The sequence below is a fragment of the Petromyzon marinus genome, chromosome 54 (assembly GCF_048934315.1).
Source record: "Petromyzon marinus isolate PM22_M1 ecotype Great Lakes invasive population chromosome 54, UKy_Petmar_22M1.pri1.0, whole genome shotgun sequence".
NCBI lineage: Eukaryota > Metazoa > Chordata > Hyperoartia > Petromyzontiformes > Petromyzontidae > Petromyzon > Petromyzon marinus.
Window position 1 is genome coordinate 7,926,281 of NC_133720.1, and position 27,322 is coordinate 7,953,602.

General features: G+C 49.4%; 1 protein-coding gene across 1 annotated transcript; it reads right to left on the reverse strand.

Moving 5' to 3' along the window:
* Nucleotides 1-1,460: 1,460 nt before the first annotated feature.
* LOC116954246 (ubiquitin-conjugating enzyme E2Q-like protein 1) lies at nucleotides 1,461-19,763 on the reverse strand. The gene is made up of 2 exons (XM_032974822.2): nucleotides 18,604-19,763; nucleotides 1,461-10,064 (listed from the first exon to the last, which is right to left on the reverse strand). Exons 1-2 carry the CDS (start codon nucleotides 19,381-19,383, stop codon nucleotides 9,945-9,947), a joined length of 900 nt encoding a protein of 299 aa, XP_032830713.2. The 5' UTR covers nucleotides 19,384-19,763; the 3' UTR covers nucleotides 1,461-9,944.
* Nucleotides 19,764-27,322: the final 7,559 nt, after the last annotated feature.

The window sequence follows — 27,322 nt, forward strand, 5'->3', positions numbered from 1 at the left end:
CGAGCGGAGTGCGTGGCTGGGGCGAGGGTCTGGGGCGAATGGCTGGGGCACGTTGCGTCCTCGCTAGCCGCTGTGGTCACCCCCTGAGTGGTTCCGGATGGACACACGCGCGCGGGCGCGCAACCACGCAAACTTTTCATTTTCACTTTTAACATCGTGTGCATCAGGTGCACGACATCCGCCCCACGGCCTTTGTGCAGCGCACGCGGTTAGGGTGACGCCCCCCCCCACCCATGAACAGATGGAGAGCGGTGGCGCTGTGGTTAGCGCAGTGGTTAGCTCACCGGTTAGCTCACCGCACCACGAACCCGGCGGCTAGAGTTCGATTCCTGCTCAAACCGGGCCCCCGCCCACCCCGCATAGGTTGACTCGGCCTCGAAGCGAGTACCTGGGCTCAGCGTGTGAACATCGGCACCGCTGGGAAGACAAAGGCGGCCGGGCGTAGTGCTCACCCCCACCACCCACCCCCCACGTTGTGTGGCCGTCATTCGGTGCAGCTCGCTGACCTCAACTAGCCACCAGCAGTCTCTTAAAGGCTATACGAGGAAGGGGGGGGGGGTGGTCGTTTGTCTTGTAGGATGTTCGTTTAACGCGTATTGCTTTCGCGACCATTATCTATCTCCATATATATAAAAGGCGAAGTTGTGATTGTGTGTGTCTGATCAAAATGTTTAGCGTACTTCCGGACATGCAACAAACTTGAAATTTGCCATGTGGGTACTTTCCAGACTGTACACCATGCAAACATGATTAAAATAGACTTCTGTATATTTTTTTAGGGGGGAGCTCAATAATATATGTATTTTTTGCACGGCAAGTGAGCTGTGACGTCAAATCGGTCACGTGACCCGCGCACGTGGAAGCGTAACGCATTGTAGTGTAGCGGTTAGCGCGCTGTGTGTGTGTATATGTGTGTGTCTGTGTGGAAGCGTAACGCATTGTAGTGTAGTGGTTAGCGCTACGCTGCGCTACGAACCCGGCAACCCGAGTTCGATTCCCGCTCACGGCCACCACCGGTGACGATTATTTGAACCGGTCCTGGGCCTCCCCTAGGTCGACTCAGCCTCAAACGTGTAACTGGTGTGCTGTGTGAACATCGCCACTGGGGAGACAAAGGCGGCCGGGCGTGGTGAATCCAAGTCCCGGGCGAAGCCGGGTAGTGTAAAGCTAGTTAATAATAAAGGGGGGGGGGGGGAGGTGGTTGTTAGATCGCATCGTTATAAATGTTGTGTCGTGACCCTTCCACCACTCGACACAGCCGGGAGGGTGGCGAGTTGCTGCTACGGGTGGTTATTCACACGACGCACGCGATTCGGGGTCGCGTCTTGACCTCCCAGAGAGACTCATCGTCGTCCTGAGTTTACCCGCAGTAGGGAGTCGCGTTTAAAGTTCTAACTGAACACAATTTACCGACCACCCAGGACAACAACGTCAACAACATCAACAACAACAACACATCATCATCATGCGATAATTTATTCAGCAAATGATTCGCAAAGAAAAATATGCCGGGGGAAATTAAATGTACGTCTTTTTTTTGTAGGAGGTAACGGCGATTGATGTTAAATGCACCTCTACGCATTACCGCACTTTTTGCGTTCGTAAATGTAACGTCCAACTCGCCACAACAACAACAACAATAAACAACCAACATGGACTATGCACACAGCGACAGTCACACCACACACATCACTCACTAGTAGTAGTGTAGTAGTAGTGTAGTAGTAGAGTAGTAGTGTAGTAGTAGTGTAGTAGTAGAAGAGTAGTAGTGTAGTAGTAGTAGTGTAGTAGTATTGTAGTAGTAGTGTAGTAGTGGTAGTGTAGTAGTAGTGTAGTAGTAGTGTAGTAGTAGTAGAGTTGTAGTAGTGTAGTAGTAGAGTAGTAGTGTAGTAGTAGTGTAGTAGTAGTGTAGTAGTAGAGTAGTAGTGTAGTAGTAGTGTAGTAGTAGTAGCAGTGTAGTAGTAGTAGTGTAGTAGTAGAGTAGTAGTGTAGTAGTAGTGTAGTAGTAGAGTAGTAGTGTAGTAGTAGTGTAGTAGTAGTATCAGTGTAGTAGTAGTAGAGTAGTAGTAGTGTAGTAGTAGTGTAGAAGGTGTAGTAGTAGCAGTGTAGTAGTAGTAGAGTAGTAGTGTAGTAGTAGTGTAGTAGAGTAGTAGTAGTATAGTAGTAGTGTAGTAGTATTGTAGTAGTAGTGTAGTAGTAGTGTAGTAGTAGTAGTGTAGTAATAGTGTAGTAGTAGTAGTGTGTATCTCTCTATGTATCTCTAAGTATGTCTATCTCTGCGCCTATCTCTGTATGTATCTCTGTAATGTATGTATCGCTACGTGTATCTATACATATGTGCGATTCTCTCTATCTATCTCTCTATGTATCTCTGTGTGTATCTATGTGTGTGAGACAGCTGCTTTACCGAGTAGCGCACACAGTACACACACAGTATCAGTGTAGTAGTAGTGTAGTAGTAGTAGTGTAGCAGTAGTGTAGTAGTAGTGTAGTAGTAGTAGAGTAGTAGTGTAGTGGTAGTAGTAGTGTAGTAGTAGTGTGGTAGTAGCAGTGTAGCACACTGCTACACACACATTTTCGCCACACGTCTGACCGCATAGTCGCATGTAGAGGCAATAAAACCCTGCAGAATACAGCGGACTTTGACAAGATATAGGTTAGCCGCAGATACAGCGCAAAATCGCACAAACCGAACCCGCATGATGCGAGGGATAACTGTAACTTTCTGCATATATAACCAAGCAGAGCTTAAATAAGCCTCAACTCTTTATCCCAGAGGGACTTCTAGTGGGATGTTATTGGTCCAGTGGTGGTGCTGGACCTATTTCGAGATCCAAAGTAAACATTATTCCATACCTGTCAACCCCTTATCAGTGCCCCTACCTTATTACAGACCAATTCAGATCTTATTGGTCACCCCGTGCCCCTTATACATCTCAACGTTCATCCTACATAAAAACCACAAAAAACAATTTTGCCCGTATTCAAACGGCTGTACGCCGAATGGACCTGAAAACTCAATGCCCCTGTACAAGAATACTGGGTAAACCGCATGGGCCGACAGGTAGGAGGTTATTCCCTACCCATTCAAATTTAGAACATTTGAGTGAAGTGACAGAAGAGCTATGGGCAAGAGATTGAAAATGTAGCGAGATAAGAGACACGTCCACGAACATAACGATGCGGTGAGATGAGAGATGCAGGCCAGTATTGAGATGGCGGATCAATCAAACTTTTTGTTTGCGCGCGTAAAATTGAGTTTGTCACGCTTATTCTTTGGGTCTTTCGGTACATTCACGTAGATAGGCTCAAAGAAAATAACAAAAAAACGACGGGTTTTTTTCCCTCTTCCTGATGACGACCGCTTGTCTTGCGATCGAAACGCAGTAGTGGGTTTTTTGTTGTTATTTCATTTGTACCCATCTACGTAGTGACTTTACCGAAAGACCCAAGGAATATGAATCCCTGCAGTCACGAAAGCCTTAAGTCGAGATTTGTCATGCTTCTTTGGATTCTAATCTGACATGTTTTGATGTTCGTTGCACCCGAGCAAGGGCCCCCAGCGTCTCTGGGGGCCCTTGATCGTTTTATTATTATTATTACTACTACACGCTTTTGATTAACTCCGTCTATTGTAGCCTCAAATCTTGTAACTCAATTTTTACCCACTTCCAAATGTGGCATCGACCGCAAACTCGGTATACTTACGTCATACCGATGACAATTACTATATTATATCATTAAAACATAAAAAAGTATATATTTTTAAAGCATTCTTTTTTTTTATATGTTATGGGTCTCATTGTCCCACGCTCAACTCACGTTGGGCTGTAAATCACCACCGGTCCCCTTACGTTGTGGGCAAGCTTCGGGCCCACTTCCTGGATTCGTGGACTTCTTCCATTACTAGTACGGTACATTTAATAAAAGCGTGCTTTAAAAAAAAAGTTTTTTTTTTTTTAAAAATTAAATATTACTTAATTCCTGCTTTGCTTACGCCCGGCGAACCTGCAACATGTGAGGGCAGTTCCATGTTTTTTTGCCTACTTGTGTAGTCAAATAACAAACTGGAGTTGCTCTGAAGAAACCCCGGGGTTGCGATGGTTATTCAAGCTCAACCGGCAATGTACGGTGCTTGCAATTGGAACGGTGGGACGGACTGCCGCCGCTAAAAGTTCGTGGCGGGGTAGTTTCAGCATCCACGCAACGTCCGCTTGACTGGACAACCGCAGCCGTGCAAAGCGGTATGGGTATTTAAAATTGTGGCAACACCCCCCCGGTTTTTAAACTACCAGAAACTATTTAAAGTACAGTAAAAACCTTGGATTGCGAGTAACTTGGTCTGCGAGTGTTTTGCAAGACGAGCAGAAATTGTAAATGAATATTAATTTGATAAACGAGCGAGGGTCTTGCAATACGAGCAGTACGTGTACACGCTTTGTCTGCCGAGCGTCACGTGATCACAACTGATATACGTTGTGCTTTGATGTACGAGTGCTGTGGGTTACAAACACGTTTCCGGAACGAATTATGCTCGCAATCCAAGGATTTACTGTGATTTATTTTTTGATTTTAACAGGTGAGGCTCACTGAGCTACATTGCTCTGTTGCAGAAGCGACCTGGTCACAGATGACAGCATCAACGACCTGGCCTGTCATGCGGGAATTCGTGGCAGCCAAACTCTCTCAACGCGTGATGATGGTGATTCTAAACGTGGAGGGGAAATCCGGAGGTTCCGGAGAAGAATCCACACGTGGCCACGGGGAGAGAGAGAGAGAGAGAGGGGGAGACACACCGCAAACTCCAAATATACAGGCATCACGGTTCAGTGCCGGATTATCCTGGGAGCAAGAGTAGCTTATTCTACGGGCCCCGCGCTTTCACAGCTGCACTTGCTCGATTACTATAGTACTATACTGCCTTCAACTTTTATGAACGAATGGGTTTTAAGGTTAGCGATTTGTCGTATTGTCTGGCTGTGTAGCAAATAATAAAAAAATACAATTACTTTACTCTGCAAGTGAAGCATTTGTGTGGTTGGCTCAACGTTGGCATGTGGTTGGATAAAAACCCACGACCATCCTGTATACCAGGCGAGGTAGTAAACGTCTCGTCACCGATATGTTAACATGCCAACGTTGGTTCAACGTTGGAACGTGGTTGGATCAAAACCCACGACCATCCTGTATACCAGGCGAGGTAGTAAACGTCTCGTCACCGATATGTTAACGTGCCAACGTTGCTTCAACGTTGGCACGTGGTTGGATAAAAACCCACGACCATCCTGTATACCAGGCGAGGTAGTAAACATCTCGCCACCGATATGTTAACGTGCCAACGTTGGTTCAACGTTGGCACGTGGTTGGATCAAAACCCACGACCATCCTGTATACCAGGCGAGGTAGTAAACATCTCGTCACCGATATGTTAACGTGCCAACACGTTGGCATGTGGTTGGATCAAAACCCACGACCATTCTGTATACCAGGCGAGGTAGTAAACATCTCGTCACCGATATGTTAACGTGCCAACGTTGGTTCAACGTTCGGACCCATGGCCGAACGTTAACCCAACAGTGTGCTGTAGGGTCGCAGCGCTGGCGAGACGCTCGCTCCCTCTGCTGGTTCGGCGTAGGTAGTGGATTGAATCCCGACCCTGACGATGCCTGTTGCACATTGGGAGTTCACGTGTCTCTCTCTTCTAGATTTGAAGCTTTCGTGACTGCAAGGATCCATACTCTTTGGTTCTATTCGGTAAAGTCGCGTAGGTGAAAATAAAATAACAAAACAAATCACGACGTTTCGGCCACAACACAAGTGGCCTTCATCAGGTGAAGGGACTGGACTGTCCAGAGGACAGCGTTGGAGTGAAGACAGCAAGTCCTTTTTGTTTCCTCCCACACAGCTTAAAGGGCGCGACCTGGGCTTGGCTGTCTTCACTCCAACGCTGTCCTCTGGACAGTCCGGTCCCTTCACCTGATGAAGGCTACTTGTGTTGTGGCCGAAACGTCGTGATTTTTTTGTTACTTTCTTTTTTTACCTACGTGACTTTACCGAATAGAACCAAAGAGTGTCTCTCTCTCTCTGTCTCTCTCCCCGCGGTGGTCGCGTGGATTTTTCTCCGGGTCCTCCGGTTTATTCCCCTCCACGTTAAGAATCAACGTGCGTTTCGATCATTTGACTTCCGTAAAACAAAAAAAAAATCCCACTTGATAAGTTTGTCATGCGTGGCCAGGTCCCCTCTCAACAAGAGCGCATGGCTCAGTGGGGCTTTACCTGGCAACAAAACAATAATTGGTTCTGCAGAATGAAAATGACCAAGTCACTGAAATTTACAGGAGGATATTGCCATACAGCTTGGCCATGCGTGGCTTTCACGCAGAAGAAGTGTGATCGAGTGGCGTTAAAGGTTTAAAAGTGGATGTCAGTGGGCGCAGACTCATGATGGCGATGGTTTGACTCGCAGATGTACTCACGAGTTCTATGCTCCTGGTATTAACGCGTTGCAACTCCCAACGGGAATTATAGAGTTTGACTAACGTCACGTGCTAATATCATCTGGAAGTAAAAGTGCAGGTCAAGCCATTGGACTCCGTTCAAATTTCACAGCGAGATGTGGTACACACAAGAGCGTGCCATCACGGCATCGGTTACGACTACACTGCACTGATGATCCTAAATGATAGCGACTCCTGTACGCAATTGTCATGCAGAAGGACAGGGCTACACTGTCACTGATGATCCCTAATGATGGTGAACCCATTACAAAGTTACCATGTGGAAGCAAGGGTACACTGTCACTGATGATCCCTAATGATTGTGAAACCATTACACAGTCGTCATATGTGTCTGAATTATCACCGATGATCCCTAATGATTGTGAAACCATTAAGCAGTCGTCATGTGTGTCTGCACTGTCACCGATGATCCCTAATGATTGTGAAACCATTACAAAGTTACCATGTGGCAGCAAGGGTACACTGTCACTGATGATCCCTAATGATTGTGAAACCATTAAACAGTCATCATGTGTGGCTGAATTATCACCGATGATCCCCAATGATTGTGAAACCATTACACAGTCGTCATATGTGGCTGCACTATCACCGATGATCCCTAATGATTGTGAAACCATTACACAGTCGTCATACGTGTCTGCACTATCACTGATGATCCCTAATGATTGTGAAACCATTATACAGTCGTCATACGTGTCTGAATTATCAGTGATGATCCCTAATGATTGAGAAACCATTACACAGTCGTCATGTGTGGCTGCATTATCACCGATGATCCCTAATGATTGTGAAACCATTACACAGTCGTCATGTGTAGCTGAATTATCACCGATGATCCCTAATGATTGTGAAACCATTACACAGTCGTCAGAAGTGGCTGAATTATCACTGATGATCCCTAATGATTGTGAAACCATTACACAGTCTTCATGTGTGTCTGCCCTATCACCGATAATCCCTAATGATTGTGAAACCATTACACAGTCGTCATACGTGTCTGAATTATCACCGATGATCCCCAATTATTGTGAAACCATTACACAGTCTTCATGTGTGTCTGAATTATCACCGATGATCCCTAATGATTGTGAAACCATTACACAGTCGTCATGTGTGTCTGCACTGTCACCGATGATCCCCAATGATGACGACTTCTTATCCAATTGCCATGAAGAATAACAGGGCCTACACGATCACGAACGAGTTCTCGTGATTCCGAATCCTGTACCCAATTGCCACGCAAGCCGACAGGACCATGCCACACTGACGATACTCGACAATGGTGAAACTCCACGTGGTTGTCATGTTGCGAAGGACGGCACGATCACTGATGAGCCCAAATGCAAGCGAAACCAGTTTACAGTTAGAACGACCACACGTTCACCACGTTTGATATTTCAAGCGCCTTGCCCATTCTGGGCTCTCGTGCGTGGACACAAATGGCATGACGAAATTAAAATCGATAATGGGTTTTTTTTGGTAGTTAACTCTTTTTATATTCCCGATATAAGTGAAGAAATATTACGTTTAAAAGGGTTATCGATGCTGTTTGTTTTGCTCAAATGGACACTTGCAGGTGGTGCGCATCTCCTGTTGTTTTACAGCCCCAAGCCAGTGGTGGGAATCCCACATTTCCACGGGGAAATTACTTCTTACGCCCACCAAACCGGTACCTCGTTTTATCGACCCTAGAGGGCTGATGGGCCGGGTCAGCCCCCGTAACTCTCCATCTCAGGCTCGCACTACCGCTGAGACACCTGACCAGTCAAATAACAATTATAATAAGTATAACGATGATCAATTTTTTTTTGGCATTATCAATCCACTGCTGGATGAAGGCCTCCCCACGCCGCGTCGTTTGTGATGGCCCTTTGACCATACTTCACCACACCGGTCAGCACGGGGGTTGGTGTAAGGTGAGCTTGGAGCCCAGGAATCAAAACTCGGGTTGCCAAATCGGCGGCGGAGCGCGCTAACCGCCGTGCCTGCCCCCACGCTGCCCCTGTCGGGGGGGGGGGCCCATTTGACCATACTTCACCGCGCCGGTGCGTGCGGGTCGGCGAAGGGAGCGCATAAGTAGAGTCCAGTGATGGCACTGTCGTGTCTGTACCGCGCGACGTCGCTCAGCAGGTGTCATCTCGTTAACGTCACGTGTCTGACGGCGGAATTCCACCCCGTCCACCGCGAAATACTCTACCGCACGAGGGGTTCATTGGAGCATGACGCTGGAGAGAAATGGCCGCAGGCTCTGGATTACACGTAGCACCCTTCCCCTGCGCGCCCGCCGGCCCTCGTATATTAAAGCAAACATTCTGAGCGTGCCCTATAATCCGGTAGGCAGGTGTGAGGTGTGTGCGCGTGTGTGTGCGCGTGTGGGCGCACGCTAGCGGCACTTGTGAGGAGCGGTGGTGCAGCGGTTAAGGAACCCGGCGACCCGGGGTGCGATTCCCGCTCACGGCCACCAACACACCCGGTGACGATTATCTGGAGCCGGTGCCGGGCCTCTCCTAGGTCGACTCAGCCTCAGATCGAGTTCCTGGTGCGCTGCGTTAAACATTGGCAAGGAGGGGAGACAAAGGCGGCCGGGCGTGCTGCTCGGCCACCCACCCACTCCCTCGTATGCCGTGCCCGCTAAACAGCACTCGCCCCAAGCAGTCTGTTACAGGCAATGTGTTTCGGTCCGTGCGTGTCCTGATTTGCGTGCAAGTTCGTGGCCCGGGTTCGCGCGCCTCACCGTCCGGAGCGTCTCATAAACTCCCGCAGGCTACGGTAACGTTCAACGCAATCTTGTGAATACTGCCTCGCAGAGATGGGCGTACGTTCCTCCGGCAAGCGATGAACTCGCTCGGCAAGCGATAGCGCCAACATCACGCGAAGCAGTCATCGTCGTCGTCATCGTCATCATCGTCGTCAACAAGCCATGATCTATCCACTGCCGGATGAAGGCCTCCGCCGCCGCACACGGTCGCCTGGCCTCGTGGTCCGTTTGCCGGCCAACATCAGTGGGCCTCCTGCGCTTGGGGGCGAACTCATTTGCTCCGTCACCGCAGCGCTCGTCCTCCGGTGCACGTCGTGAAATAACAATTCAGCGGTAGTAGTCACAATAACAACAATAACAACAATAACGATATCTCGAAGAGCGCTCGCAAATTACATCCCGACGTTCAAATCCAGAGACCGATTATGATTTGGGATGGGTGGTCGATGGGGGGGGGGGGTGTGTGGGGGTCGACACTTCCTCGACTTCTAATTCTATTCTCTCACGGTCCCAACAACGCTCACCACGCCGACGGGTGTCGCGGCGGCTTCGTCAATGACCGATAGCAAGTGAGGGTGGGTGGGTGGTGGGTGGGTGGTAGTGTGGGGAGAGCCAGAGCCAACTCGACGATGGGCAGGAGAAGCGAGGTCAAGAGGTCAAGGCGGCGTCTATCCGTCGGAGGATGGCGGAGTGACCCATCCATACTTCTCGTGGGTCTTCACGAGGCTACGGAACGTCGCCTGTGCCTCCTTTCTCGTGAACGCCTTTTTCTTGCGGCTGATTCGCCCCTGTGAGGCGGGGGGTGGGTGGGTGGGTGGGTTGGTGGGGGGGGTGGGTGGCGAAACAAGGAAGAACAATCACGCACGCGCACGGCACACCTAAACTACTGATCTCAATACGTTTTTAGTTTTTATTTTATTTTACGAGCTAAGGCCCACTGAGCTATACGCGGCTCTTTTTTTTCCCATAAGCGACCTGGCCACAGCCGACAGCCCCGACGAAGTGGCTTGTCGTCATCACGTGTAGATTTACAGCAGTCAAACACTCGAAACGAGTGACGTTCACTCGAGATGTGGTGTGGTGGGAACAACCCTAGGACCTGGAGGAAGTCAAAAAAACAACTCCCACACGCATTAAAATAAAACACTTCTGCAAGACTCTACATCTCCACACACTTGCCTTCCCGTAAAATCTAAAGGAGATTTTTTTCGTGTTATTTAAAAAAAACACACAAAAGCACACACACACACAGACGTACAGTTTTCCTCATTTGTTATTTTCTTTACCACTTAATGTCTCCTCGCGTCGCGCGCGGTTGTAATTCACTGTGCTCTGTCGCCGTGAGTCGCGCTACTGGGAACCCTTGAAAGATAAAAGGAGCTTTATAGCTCATCGGATTCCTTCTGCAGTCGACGTGAATATTCTCATTCCATTCTGATTGTGCGATGCCTCTACCGCATTGAGGGGCGATTATCGGCGGGTAAAATATCGACGAGTGGTTGATCGATTGAACAGATCAATCCTACCTCGTCACACCGCGCCACTCCTCATCCTCGTCACATCGTGCTCCTCCTCGTCACACCGTGATCATCATCATCCTCGTCACACCGTGCTCCTCATCATCCTCCTCGTCACACCGTGCTCTTCATCATCCTCGTCACACCGTGCTCCTCATCATCCTCGTCACACCGTGCTCCTCATCATCCTCCTCGTCACACCGTGCTCTTCATCATCCTCGTCACACCGTGCTCCTCATCATCCTCCTCGTCACACCGTGCTCCTCATCATCCTCCTCGTCACACCGTGCTCATCATCCTCCTCGTCACACCGTGCTCTTCATCATCATCCTCATCACACCGTGATCATCATCCTCCTCGTCACACCGTGCTCCTCATCCTCCTCATCACACCGTGCTCCTCATCATCCTCGTCACACCGTGCTCCTAATCATCATCCTCGTCACACCGTGCTCCTCATCCTCCTCGTCACACCGTGCTCCTCATCCTCCTCATCACACCGTGCTCCTCATCCTCCTCGTCACACCGTGCTCCTCATCCTCCTCATCACACCGTGCTCCTCATCATCCTCGTCACACCGTGCTCCTAATCATCCTCCTCATCACACCGTGCTCCTCATCCTCCTCGTCACACCGTGCTCCTCATCATCCTCCTCGTCACACCGTGCTCCTCATCATCCTCCTCGTCACACCGTGCTCCTCATCATCATCCTCGTCACACCGTGCTCCTCATCCTCCTCGTCACACCGTGCTCCTCATCCTCCTCGTCACACCGTGCTCCTCATCATCCTCGTCACACCGTGCTCCTCATCATCCTCCTCGTCACACCGTGCTCATCATCCTCCTCGTCACACCGTGCTCTTCATCCTCCTCGTCACACCGTGCTCCTCATCATCCTCCTCGTCACACCGTGCTCCTCATCATCATCCTCGTCACACCGTGCTCCTCATCCTCCTCGTCACACCGTGCTCCTCATCCTCCTCGTCACACCGTGCTCCTCATCATCCTCGTCACACCGTGCTCCTCATCATCCTCCTCGTCACACCGTGCTCATCATCCTCCTCGTCACACCGTGCTCTTCATCATCATCCTCGTCACACCGTGATCATCATCCTCCTCGTCACACCGTGCTCCTCATCCTCCTCATCACACCGTGCTCCTCATCATCCTCGTCACACCGTGCTCCTAATCATCATCCTCGTCACACCGTGCTCCTCATCCTCCTCGTCACACCGTGCTCCTCATCCTCCTCATCACACCGTGCTCCTCATCCTCCTCGTCACACCGTGCTCCTCATCCTCCTCATCACACCGTGCTCCTCATCATCCTCGTCACACCGTGCTCCTAATCATCCTCCTCATCACACCGTGCTCCTCATCCTCCTCGTCACACCGTGCTCCTCATCATCCTCCTCGTCACACCGTGCTCCTCATCATCCTCCTCGTCACACCGTGCTCCTCATCATCATCCTCGTCACACCGTGCTCCTCATCATCCTCCTCGTCACACCGTGCTCCTCATCCTCCTCGTCACACCGTGCTCCTCATCATCCTCCTCGTCACACCGCACTCGCGCACACCTCATCCTGACCCCCAGCACCGCGGAGAGAATTTTCCGTTTCCCACGACAACGGTCGGAGCGTCACGGTGACGTCACTCGTCACGGTGACGTCACTCGCCACGGCGACGTCACGGGCGGCGCTGCCACGTGGCATGTCGCGTGCCCGCGCGCGTCATCTCTGACGAACGTGTGGAGTGTTGAGTTGCGTGTGCTGATGTACACGTGCGTGTGAGTGATAATAAATTGTACCTTAAATTCTTGGTTCTTTCGGTAAAGTCACCACGTAGAAGGGAAACAATAAAATAATAAAATATATCAAACAATAAAATTCTCACGACGTTTCGACTGCAACACAAGCAATCATCATCAGGTGTGAAAACCACAACAATGAAATTTTCTTTGAAACAACAAGAACATTTTCTTTGAAGAAATTATTGTTGTGGTTTTCACACCTGATGATGATTGCTCGTGTTGCAGTCGAAACGTCGTGAGAATTTTATTGTTTTATATATTTTTTATTATTTTATTGTTTCCCTTCTACGTGACTTTACCGAAAGAACCAAGAATATGAATCCTCGCAGTCACGAAAGCTTTAAATTCAAATTTAAATTGTGCCTTATTAATTTATCTAACACAGACACAAACATGTACATTATAGGACTTCAACAGTTATCAGAAATACGTCTTCAGGTGAAGACGACTGCTTGTGTTGCGATCGAAACGTGATATTATTATTTGTATTATTCCTTTCAATCTACGTGGCTTTACCGAAAGACCCAAAGAAAATTGTAAATAATTTTTACATTTACAATCCGCATATTTAGCAATATAGCTTTTGTGTGTAAGTGCGTGTGTGTGTAGTGGGGAGCGGTGGTGTAGCGGTTAGCGCGCTGCTCTATGAACCTGGCGACCCGGGTTCGATTCCCGCTCACGGCCCCGGTCCTGGGGCCTCCCCTAGGTCGACTCAACCTCAAATGAGTACCTGGTGGGGTGTGTAAACATCGCCACTGGGGAGACAAAGGCGGTCGGGCGTGGTGCTGCCGTGTCGGCCTTCACAGGTGCTGCTCGCTAACAGCACTTGCCCCTACAGTCTGTTAAGGCTACACGGGGTGGGGGATCTTTGTCTTTGTCTTTGTGTGGAGGCGCAGTGACTAACGATATGAACCCTGCGACCCGATTGTCACGACAGAGAGGACTCGTAAAAAAAAAAAACACATCAATGCCACCATCATCCTTCATAGTCATCTCCTCAACCACTCTCACTATGCGAACCACACCCACCACCATCTCTATCATCATCAATATCTCCTGAAACAACTACAACAGCCTCATGGGTGTTTAGTTTGTTGTCTTTACCCCGCACCTCCGATTGGCACGGTTGTTGCTACGTACGGTGCGAAAGAAATTCAACATACACGCGTGCAATCGTCGTTAGAAGCAGTCCATGATGCTCCACGCACTTGCGACAAGATGACTTAGCTCATAACGGACTGCGGGGTTTGCTCGTTGTAATGTACAGCAGAGGAATAAATGCAATATTTTTTTTTGTTCAAGGCAACATAAGGCGCACTCACATGCGTATTCACAAAAGGGTACGAACAGTTTACAAGTCCATTGGGCCTGATTGCCTCGCCAGGCCAAAATATTATGCGACAGAATTTTGATCAATCAACCTTCCTCTGGACGTTACATTTTGATTGTTACCCAGCGAGCTACACGTGGGCTCTTCTTCAGAAATCGACCTGGCCATCACAAACGATGACTCGACGAAGCGGTTTTAGTCTCGTCGTGTGGAAGTGTGTAGCAGCAGCAGCAGCCCAATATTGGAAACTTGCGATGCTGATTCTAAATGTGGAGTGGAAACACCGGAGGGACCCGGAGAACAATCCACGCGACCACGGTGGAGAGAGACACCGCAAACCCCAAATATACAGCAGCAGGCATCGTCAGTGTCGGGATCGAACCCACGACCTCCTGTGTACCAGGCGAGGTAGTTAACATCTCATAGCCACCCTGATGATGATGAGAGAGCGAGACACACGCAAACCCCAAATATACAGCAGCAGCAGGCATCAGTGTCGGGATCGAACCCACGACCTCCTGTATACCAGGCGAGGTAGTTAACATCTCATTGCCACCCTGATGATGATGATGAGAGCGAGACACCGCAAACCCCAAATATACAGCAGCAGCAGGCGTCAGTGTCGGGATCGAACCCACGACCTCCTGTATACCAGGCGAGGTAGTTAACATCTCATAGCCACCGTGATGATGATGTGAGAGCGAGAGACACGCAAACTCCAAATATACAGCAGCAGGCATCCGTGTCGGGATCGAACCCACGACCTCCTGTGTACCAGGCGAGGTAGTTAACATCTCATAGCCACTGTGATGATGATGAGAGAGACACACAGACTCCAAATATACAGCAGCAGGCGTCAGTGTCGGGATCGAACCCACGACCTCCTGTGCACCAGGCGAGGTAGTTAACATCTCCTAGCCACCGCAGCGCCCTGGTTCTCATCAGCACGATATGGCTTATTAAGCAAATGTGACAATCACCCCGATACGGTATTTTAATTCCCAAGAGCTTGTATTTTATCCAAATTAAGCACGGAAACCCAATTGAACGTGTCGGGGGGCATGTTTATTTTCTCTCTCTCTCCCTCCCTCTCTCTCTGTGCATTGATGACCAGACTAAAACCATCAACTCAGGCGACTCGAGGATACAGGCTGAAGCCTGGAGTCGAACCCAGGTTCTCGGCGGTGCCAGCTTCGGAGTCTCTGACCTGTGAGCCACGTGGCCACTTCGGGTTCAGTGGGCTCTTAACTCGTTTTCAGATTGTTTATTTCCACTGGAGGAATCCGATGACCCACAAAGATCTTTAATACATGAAGGTCCTCTACATCTCTTTCATCACCTCCAACAAAAGAGATAATGACCACCCGTATAGTGTTAACAGACTGTAGGGGCAAGTGCCGTTCGCGAGTAGTTACCCATGAAGGCCGGAACGGCACACGACGGGGGGGTGGCTGGCCAGCACCACGCCCGGCCGCCTTTGTCTCCCCAGTGACGACGTTTAGACACCGCACCAGCTGCTCATTTGAGGCCGAGTCGACCTACGGGAGGCTCAGGACCGGTTCAAGTCATTGTCACCGGCGTTGGCCGTGAGCGGCGGGAATCAGTGCCAGACTAAGCTAGTGCGTGGCCTGTAGCACATGTTATGAATATTAAAACACGTAAAAAATTTAATTTAATTTTGTAAAGTAATCGTGTTTTTTTCATTCGCTATTCAGCCGGATAGTACGACAAACCTCTAACCTTAAACACCCAGCCGTTCATAAAAGTTGAAGGCGGTATTGACGACTATAATGAGCCAAGAATGTCTGTGTGTCTCGCGCGTGACGTCACTCCACGTCGACCAGCCCCCCTCACTAATAATCATGAACAAGTGACGTCACTCCACGTCGACCAGCCCCCCTCATTAATAATCATGAACAAGTGACGTCACTCCACGTCGACCAGCCCCCCTCATTAATAATCATGAACAGGTGACGTCACTCCACGTGGAGCACCCCCCCTCATTAATAATCATGAGCAGGTGACGTCACTCCACGTGGACACCCCCACCATTTATATTAATTAGCTGGTGATATCACTACACATGCAGCACCCCCCTCATTAATATTCATTAGCGGGTGACGTCACTCCACATGGGGGGGGGGGTCGAGGCGCCTCCTCCCCCCTCCTCAGCGTCAACTCACAACCCTCACTACAAAGGCAGAACCCTCATCACGTCATCACGTGATCTCCGTGACTGCTGTTGTTGAGACATCAAAGTAAAAAGGACGTCACGATGAACGAGGGATTATAAACCTTTACATGAAATAGCTCCGTGTCACCGCGCCCTTACCACTTGCCACACGAATTAATGCGAGGAATATCACGTCGAGGTCCGTGGACGGGCAAAAGGCTCGAACATAGTGATGGAGCAAGTGCGGAATCACTGAACCGGAATTGATCGCTTGAAAGCGTTTAGCGCGGGGCCCTTGAAAGTGCGGGGCCCGTAGCTACTACTACATATGTAGTACTACATGTGTAGCTACTACTACATATGTGTAACTACTACATGTGTAACTACTACATGTGTAGCTACTACATATGTAGCTACTACACATGTGTAGCTACTACACATGTGTAGCTACTACATGTGTAGCTACTACTACATGTGTAACTACTACATGTGTAGCTACTACTACATGTGTAACTACTACATGTGTAGCTACTACTACATGTGTGTAGCTACTACTACATGTATGTAGCTACTGCTACATGTGTAGCTACTACATGTGTAGCTACTACTTATGTAGCTACTACATATGTAGCTACTACATGTGTAGCTACTACTACATGTGTAGCTACTACTACATGTGTGTAGCTACTACATGTGTAGCTACTACATGTGTAGCTACTACTACATGTGTAGCTACTACTACATGTGTAGCTACTACATGTGTAGCTACTACTACATATGTAACTACTACATGTGTAGCTACTACTTGTGCAGCTACTACTACTTGTGTAGCTACTACTACACGTGTAGCTACTACTACATATGCAGCTACTACACGTGTAGCTACTACTACATGTGTAACTACTACATGTGTAGCTACTACTACATGTGTAGCTACTACTACTACATGTGTAGCTACTACATGTGTAGCTACTACTACATATGTAGCTACTACTACATGTGTAGCTACTACTACATGTGTAGCTACTACATGTGTAGCTACTACATGTGTAGTAATTACTACATGTGTGTAGCTACTACATGTGTAGCTACTACATGTGTAACTACTACATGTGTAGTAGTTACTACATGTGTGTAGCTACTACATATGTAGCTACTACATGTGTAGCTACTACTACATGTGTAGCTACTCACTACATGTGTAGTAGTAGATACCTTTGCTACGAGGATGATCCGACCCTGGCAGGAATCTAACTCGGGTCGCTGGATCTTAGCGCAGCGCGCTAACCACCGCGCCACCGCCACTTCGTGAAATCCCACCACCAAACCTTTACAGCTGTAAACCTTTTCGTTTGTTGTTTTGGTGGTTTTCATCATTCGAAATGTGCGATCTGCGTCATGGATCGCGGCGTCCATTTGGACGGTCGCAGAGCAGTGCTGCCCTTCCCCGTGCTAGAGAACGGTCTGCAGAAGAAGATAACACAGAACTACATCTGTGATGCCTTCAAGTGTCACCTCTTATCCACACCACCGTCGCCACCAAAATAAAAATACAAATATCTCCTGTATAGCCTGTCACAGACTGTTGGGGCAAGTGCTGTTAGCGAGCACCTATGGATGCCGGCACTGTGGCACACGAGGGGGTGGGTGGCCAGCATCCACGCCCGGCCGCCTTTGTCTCCCCAGTGGTCATGTCTGCACACCGCACCAGGTACTCAATTAAAGCTGAGTCGACCTAGGAGAGGCCCGGGACCGGTTCAGATCATCGTCACTGGTGGTGTTCGTGGTTCGTGAGCGGGAATCGAACTGGGGTCGCCAGGTTCCCAGCGTAGAGGCTACACTGACACTCACCCACAGTGCACCACCAACAATCGCCATTCGCCACTAAGTGACGCCTGTGCCAGGCTAGGTGCACCACGAGGCCACGCGAAGTGTCGAACGCCCGTCGGCAGGAGGTCACGGGGCAGACCCAGCAGGTGCCACCGGTCGACTGACTGAGATGACTGGCTGATGAATTGCACCACCTCCACGCGAACCACAACCACGACCACCACCCACCACGACCACCACCTACCACCACTTCTCACTACCACCACCACCCACCACAACCCCCCACCACCTCCCACCACCACCACTTCTCACTACCACCACCACCCACCAACACCCACCACCTCCACCCGAACCACCACCACCACCCACCACCACCTCCCACCACCACCACCACCACCTCCCACCACCACCAGCTCCCACAACCACCCACCACAACCTCCCACCACCTCCTACCACCACCACTTCTCACTACCACCATCACCTCCCACCACCACCACCACCACCACCTCCCACCACCACCACTTCTCACTACCACTACCACCCACCACAACCACCCACCAACCTCCCACCACCACCACCACCACCTCCCACCACCACCCACGACCTCCACCCGAAACCACCTCACCACCCACCACCGACCTCCACCCACCCACACCCCCCCGCCTCACCTGGCCCTTCACGAGGCTGGCGGCGAACTGTCGCACGAGCGCCTCCACGGTGTAGGCGCTCGACCACCCCTTGGGGGTGAGCAGCTCCATGCAGATGGCGCCTCCGTCGAGAACGAACCCGTTGTCGATGCGCGGGTTCAGCACGCGCATGAAGGGCGGCGAGAAGGGGAAGTTCTCGGGGAAGGTCAGGTTGAGGAGGACGCCGTCGGCGCCCGCCTCGCGCATGTCCTGCCAGAGCGCCGACTCGAGGTCTATCTGCCGCAGCGTGACGTTCCACTCGAAGAGGCTCTCCCCCACGAGCTCCACGCTCAGGACCTCGTGGCCCAGGCGGCTCAGCTCGGACAGCTCCTTCATGAGGCGGCGCGCGCGCACCTGGCGGCACTGCGTGGAGCTCGCGGGCGCGGGCGGATGCTGCTGCTGATGATGATGGTGCTGATGGTGCTGATGATGATGATGCTGATGATGATGATGCTGTTGCTGCTGATTATGCTGCTGCTGCTGCTGATGATGTCGCTGATCGTGATTTTGCTGCTGCTGCTGCTGCTGTTTCTTGGTGTCCGAGGCGCTGTCCTTGGTACCCGAAGCGTTCAGAACCCCCGCGAGATGCTGCTGCTGATGCTGCTGCTGTGCCCCGCCACCGCCACCGCCGCTGCTGCTGCTGCTGCTGCTCGCCCTCAACACGTCCAGGCTGACCGTGCCTTTCCTGGACACCTGCGGACTGAGTGTCACGACGGGCGGACGCAAGCGACTGAAGCCGATTTTGCGCAGGAGGGTGGCCATTTTCGTTAAACCCAAACACGTCTGTGTGTGTGTATATGACGGATTTAAAAAAAAATGGAATGCCAGTGCTGCTGTACGCCGCGCGCGCGTGTTGTGAACGTGCGTGTGAACGTGCGCGTGAACGTGCGTGTGAACGTGCGTGTGAACGTGCGCGTGAACGTGCGTGTGAACGTGCGCGTTAACGTGCGTGTGTGTGCTTCGTTGTCCTTGCAGGTGTCCAGGGCGCGCCGTGTGGATTAAATTTTGGGGGCGCGCATCTTGAATAATGGAGGGAGCGAGCGAGCGGGCGGGCGAGCGCCACTGAACGTTGCAGCGATGGCGACCCCACGCGGAGCTCAGCGACAACACACAGACCCCTCCTTCCTCCTCCTCCTCCCACCCACCCACCACCACACATCTCACTCCCACCCACCACCGCCTCTCTCCTCCTCCTCCTCCTCCTCCTCCCACCCACCACCACACATCTCACTCCCACCCACCACCGCCTCTCTCCTCCTTCCTCCTCCCACCCACCACCACACATCTCACTCCCACCCACCATCTCCTCCCCCCCTCCCCCCACCCACCCACCACGGCATACATCTCACTCCCACCCACCATCTCCTCCCCCCCTCCCCCCACTCACTCACCACGGCACACATCTCACTCCCACCCACCATCTCCTCTCCCCACACCCACCACGGCATACATCTCACTCCCACCCACCATCTCCTCCCCCCCATCCACCCACCACGGCATGCATCTCACTACTCACCCACCATCTCCTCCCACCCACCTCACACCCATCACTCCCCTCCAACCGCGCACCCATCACCGCCGACGTCACACCGTCACACTCGCTAGCCCCAATCCACCACAACCACCCATCACTGCCACAACCACTCATCAACCACCCATCACTGCCACAACCACTCATCAACCACCCATCACTGCCACAACCACTCATCAACCACCCATCACTGCCACAACCACTCATCAACCACCCATCACTGCCACAACCACTCATCAACCACCCATCACTGTCACAACCACTCATCAACCACCCATCACTGCCACAACCACTCATCAACCACCCATCACTGCCACAACCACTCATCAACCACCCATCACTGCCACAACCACTCATCAACCACCCATCACTGCCACAACCACTAATCAACCACCCATCACTGCCACAATCCACCACAACCACCCATCACTGCCACAACCACTCATCAACCACCCATCACTGCCACAACCACTCATCAACCACCCATCACTGTCACAACCACTCATCAACCACCCATCACTGCATCCCCGTGTGTCTCCCAGGTAACAACCTCGCTCTCTCTATCTAGCCCCAGGCTGGCGGGCGGCCCTCGCAAACCTACTGACCTACAAACCTACTGACCTACAAACCTACTGACCTACAAACCTACTGACCTACAAACCTACTGACCTACTTGCTGTACTGGCACGGGCCCTGCAGCCTTTGCGCGAACCCCAGCGGGCCGGGTGCCTTACCCTGGCACGCGCTTTGACAACTCCCATCTCAGCGTGACCCACCAACCCCGCCCCCAAAGCTGCGGAGCGAGGGTGACCCTGCACCATTTAAAATTGATCACGGCTGGAATTTCATCTGTGGTGTCTGCCCGACTCCCGTGGGCTATTTAAGGCTGCCTCCTCCCCACTCCTGCTCATCTGGAGGCGCCGCGGTGCCTAGGAGATGTTAACTACCTCGCCTGGTACACAGGAGGTCGTGGGTTTGATACCGACCCTGATGCCTGCTGCTGTATATTTGGAGTTTGCGTGTCTCTCTCTCATCATCATCACGGTGGCTAGGAGATGTTAACTACCTCGCCTGGTATACAGGAGGTCGTGGGTTTGATACCGACCCTGATGCCTGCTGCTGTATATTTGGAGTTTGCGTGTCTCTCTCTCATCATCATCACGGTGGCTAGGAGATGTTAACTACCTCGCCTGGTACGCAGGAGGTTCGTGGGTTCAATCCCAACCCTGACGCCTGCTGCTGCTGTATATTTTAAGTTTTGCATGTTTCTCTCTCCCCCACTCACCCGTGGTCGCGTTGTTTTTATCCGGGTCCTCCGGGTTGTCCCTCCACATTTAGAATCAAAGTGCGTTCAAAGTATTTGGCTGCTGTACATTCCACACGGCGATAAAGCCACTTCGCTAAGCTGTCAGTTTTGGGCAGGTCGCTTCTTAAAAAGAGCTACACAGATCAGTGGGACTTACTTGGTAAAAGCTATATTAATAATATTAATAATTAAAAAATAAAACAATAACGTCGTGGCCAATCTAGAGTATTCTTGATCGAACAAATTCTGCCGAATAATATTGGTCTGATGATGATTTGAAGCTTTCGTGACTGCATTAATCCATACTCTTTGGTCCACGTGGGTAGAGAATTCATAGGTCACGACGTTTCCATCACCTGAAGGCGGTCGCTTGTGTTGCGATCGCAACGATCGATTAATTTCCTATCTACGTGACTTTACCGAAAGGCTAAAAAGAGTAATATTGGTCTGGAAAGGCAATCGGCCAATGGATTTTTAAACTATTTGTTCTCATATGCGGAGACGCAGACGTGAGTGTCCCCTTACGTTGCCTTTAAAAAAAAAAGGTGGCGTTTTCCCATTTATATATATAAAAACATGCAAATCCAGGCATAGTCCGCTCTAAACAAATTAACCCAAGCGCTGAGACATCGTGGAAGAACGATCGACGCCCATGCTTCTCAAAACGAGCTCAGTGGGCCTTACCTGGTGAGATAAACAAAAAAAATACCAATTTAGTTTCAGTTGTAATGCATTTCTTGATTTGAAGCTTTCGTGACTGCGGGAATCCATACTCTGTGGGTTCTTTCGTTAAAGTCACGTGGGTAGAAAAATAAAAGATCACGTGACGTTTCGATCGCAACACACAAGCAATCATCATCGGGTGTGACAACCACAGCAATTTGTTTTTTTCTCGCTGTGGCTGTCCCACCCGATGGCGATTGCTTGCGTGTTGCGATCGAAACGTCACGTGATCTTTTATTTTTCGACCTATACATTTCTTGTTATTCCTCCTCCGTCGGCGATGATGTGGCCCCAAACGCTGGCACGATCTCGCCGCTCGTCGCCGATGCGTGCGGGCTTCCAGCCCACGCCGAGCGAGAAACCGCGGCGTGAACGATCGATGATGAGCGCGGAAGACGACCCGCCAGCTCGCTTCCCACGCGGGGCTTTAAACGATACCCGCGGTGGGGGGGGGGGGGGGGGTGGGGGGGGGGTGACACTCGAGGCAGAGGAAGGTCCACGTGCATGCCAGGATGAATTACAATTTGGAATGATATCCTTGGTTCTTTCGGTAAAGTCACCACCACGTTGAACGGGAAACGATAAAAAATATATAAAACAATAAAATTATTGCGACGTTTCGATTGCAACACAAGCAATCATCATCATCATCATCAGGTGTGAAAACCACGGCAAGAAACATTTGAAAAAAGTGGAGGGTTTTTTATTACCTTTTTTGGATGTCCTAATAAAAAAGAGACCTGATGGTTCAATGAGCCACTCTGTCTACAGGAAAGCTACCCATATGGATGCTTACCTGAAACCGGATTCCCACCACCATCCATCACAGAAGAATTCCCTCATCAAGACTCTGTACCATAGAGCCCAATGCATGTCCGACCAGGAACACATAGCCAATGAACTCAAGAACGTACACCAAGCTCTTAAGGCTAATGGTTACTCCGACTACACAATCCGCAAAGCTATCACTCCAATCATGAAGAAGGACCCTCTTGAGGAGCCTTTCAAAACCATCACTTTACCCTACATTGCAGGGATCACAAAAAAGATCTCCAAAATCTTGAATAAACACAAGATCCAGGTCCGATTCAACACATTACATAAAAATCCGTGATATGGTTCCGTCTGTAAAAGATGTGATTTCGGACATACAGTACCCTGGCGTCTACAAACTAAGTTGCCTCTGTTGTAGTAGTTACATTGGAGAAACCAAACGACATGTCTCGGACCGCATTCGTGAACACAAAGCAGACCTAAAACACGGTAGGACCAACACCTCGGCCGTAGCAGATCACTGTTATAATTCAGTAGGCTCACATGACATTGACTTCTCCAAGACAAAGGTTATTTGCAAGCCATCTGGCTACCATGAGAGATTCGTTCATGAGGCTATCCACATATACAAACACAGAGACAATTTCAACCGAGAAGATGGATTCTGGCTTAGCAATCATTGGAAGGATTTGATCAACCATTTCGGGTCTTAATTGATTGTTCACGCTTACGGTGGCTTTCAGACCGCATCCATTATTTTTCGTCTCCCCCCTCCTCTTTTCCGAACATAGATGGACTCGTCCATCTGAATAAACTGTCAAATCGCTCTCCGTGGTGCTAACGTTAAAAAATAACCGTCACTTTTTTCTAAATTTCTTGCTGTGGTCTTCACACCTGATGATGATTGCTTGTGTTGCAGTCGAAACGTCGTGAGAATTTTATTTTTTATATTTGTATTATTTTATTGTTTCCCTTCTACGTGGTGACTTTACCGAAAGAACCAAGAATATGAATCCCTGCAGTCACGAAAGCTTTAAATCAAAATTTGGAATGAGTTACAATTTGGAATGAATTACAATTTGGAATGAATTACAAAAGATGTTTTAAAACTGGAGGTGAGGGTATCACTGTCCGATTTCAGAGTTCTCATCATTGACATTGTTTTTAATGTTTTTTTTTATTGTTCTGTTTCGTATTGTGTGTATAAATGGTGATTCCTTTTTGCTGATTTCTTGCCAGGCATCCCTCGCCAAAGAGGTTTTTAACCTCAAGGGTTTTTTTTGTAACTTGGTTAAATAAATGTGAAATATAATAACCAGGTAAGGCCCCCACTGAGCTGTGTAACTCTTTTTCAGAAGCGACCAGGCCATCACAAATGATAGCGCAACGAAGTGGCTTGTCCTCACGTGGAAATGTACAGCAGACAAAAACTCTAAACGCGTGACGCTGATTCTAAATGCGTGAGCGAGAAAACCCGGAGGAGCCGGTGAAAAATCCACGCGACCGTGGGGAAAGAGACACCGCAAACTCCAAATATATACAGCAGCAGGCGTCAGTGTCCGGATCGAACCCACGACCTCCTGCATACCAGGCGAGGTAGTTAACATCTCATAGCCACCGTGATGATGATGAGAGAGAGACACCGCAAACTCCAAATATATACAGCAGCAGGCGTCAGTGTCCGGATCGAACCCACGACCTCCTGCATACCAGGCGAGGTAGTTAACATCTTGTAGCCACCGTGGCGCCCTTACTGGATTATCAGCAACAAACCGATAGACAACATTGCCCCAAAGCAACATTTGATGATCAACAACAAACCGAAAAACGACATTGCCCCAAATCAACAATTATCAATCACAACCCGATAGCAACATTGCCCCATATCAACAATTGACTATCGATCACAACCCGATAGCAACATTGCCCCATATCAACAATCGATTATCGATCACAAACCGATAGCAACATTGCCCCATATCAACAATTGACTATCGATCACAAACCGATATCGATCACAAACCGATAGCAACATTGCCCCATATCAACAATTGACTATCGATCACAAACCGATATCGATCACAAACCGATAGCAACATTGCCCCATATCAACAATTGATTATCAATCACAAACCGATAGCAACATTGCCCCATATCAACAATTGACTATCGATCACAAACCGATATCGATCACAAACCGATAGCAACATTGCCCCAAATCAACAATTGATTATCAATCACAAACCGATAGCAACATTGCCCCAAATCACAATTGATTATCAATCACAAACCGATAGCAACATTGCCCCATATCAACAATTAATTATCGATCACAAACCGATAGCAACATTGCCCCAAATCAACAATTGACTATCGATCACAAACCCATATCGATCACAAACCGATAGCAACATTGCCCCATATCAACAATTGACATTCGTTCACAAGTCGATAGCAATAATTGCCCAAAATCAACAATTGATTATCGATCACATGAAAAACCGAGTTGGAACCGATTGGGATGAGTCGCAAGGCGCTTTGATATGCGGGTACAATTAATGTACGCGTGCGTGTGCGTGCGTGTTGAACTTCTTCCACACCCTACGTGACTCGCTAGCACCTGGAGCGGTGGTGCAGCGGTTAGCGCCACGCCGCGCTACGAACCCGGCGACCCGGCTTCGATTTCCGTCTCACGGGCCAACACCGGTGACGATTATCTGAACCGGTCCTGGGCCTCCTCTAAGTCGACTCAGCCTCAAATGAGTATCTGGTGCGGTGTGTAACCATCGCCACCAGGGGAGAGACAAAGGCGGCCGGGCGTGGTGTTGGCCACCCACCCCCCCCCCCCCCCTCGTGTGCCGTGCCGGCCTTCGTAGGTGCTGCTCGCTAACAGCACTTGCCCCTACAGTCTGTTAAGGCTACACGGGGGATCTTTGTCTTTATCTGTGTTGAACTTGTTCGCACCCTAACGTAGTCAGCCGCGGACTCGTCACCCCCTTGGGCATTGCCAATCACCACCTTAAATCGTGGGAGTTCCATACACAGAGGGTGGTTACCTTCCCTTGCAGGTGTGGAGTGTACAATTCACCATTGGCTAGGCGTTCGAGCGAGGCCTCTGTAAATTCAGTCGATCATCGGTAATTATCCGGCGGCTTCGGGGTGGATTAACAAAACAAACAAAAAAACTCATCGCTTATTTAAAGTTCCTTATATTTTTTTTTATGTGAACCTCCCTTGCGAGTATCAACATATAAGAATAGGTGTTACCCTTTCTGGCAATACAACAGTTGTGTTAAGCTGTTAAAACACCAAACTTAAAGCTTTTTTTAAAATTATCATTACACGCTTTTATTTAACTCACTCTGTCTGTTGTTGTTGTTGTTGGCGTATCCTCAAATCTTGTAACTCAATTTTTACCCACTTCCCAATGTGGTATCGACTGCAAACTTGGTATGCTTATGTCATATTGATGACAATACTATATTCTATCATAAAATAAAATATAACAAATATTTTTAAACATTATTTTTTTATATGTTATGTTTCGGCTTGGGTCTTATTGTCCCACGCTCAACTCACGTTGGGCTGTAAATCACCACCCGTCCCACGTGGGCAAGCTTCGGGGCCACTTCCTGGACTCGTGGACTTCTTCCATTACTAGTACGGTACATTTCATTAAAGCGTGTTTTTAAAAAAGTATTTTTTCATGTTACTTTTTTCAAGTAATCCTGCCTGCATTAATCACATATACTTGTGGTGAACATTCACCATTCTGGCGAATTGCCCGATGATGCTGGATGCAATTACCAGCGAAACGTCGTACTCAAACTGTAAATGTTGTGGATTCACTCTTCAACACACCGGTGGGCTAAAGTAGTGAACTATTTGTCTTTTGTCAACGTGACACTTTTTTTGCTGATTGGCCGTGTCGGGTGGTGGAGGGTTACGACACATTTAGAAATAACGCGATCTAACCCAAAAACCTTTATTATGGACAAAAAACATGATCTGGTGGTCTATGATTGCATTGTCTTTAAAAATGATTGGTCCACTCCAGAGACAGCTTTCTTTACTGCCTCGTCTCAAACAGTGTTAGACCAGGGGACGCCTTTTGGTGTTGGACGAGGTTCTCAAGCAAGCTGTCTCTGGAGTGGACCAATCAGTTTCGAAGACGATGCTTAGCTTATTTTTGGCACATTGCTCCATAACGTTATGCTTCGAGGGTGTTTGTCGATTTGTTTTCGTGTTCTACATTTGTTTACAATGTGAAATTGGCGTAAATAAACTGACAGAGAGACACGAATAAAGAGCCAGCTGTAAAACACCTTGCTGGGTTCACGGTACCGTACTTACCGCTCCAATCTTGA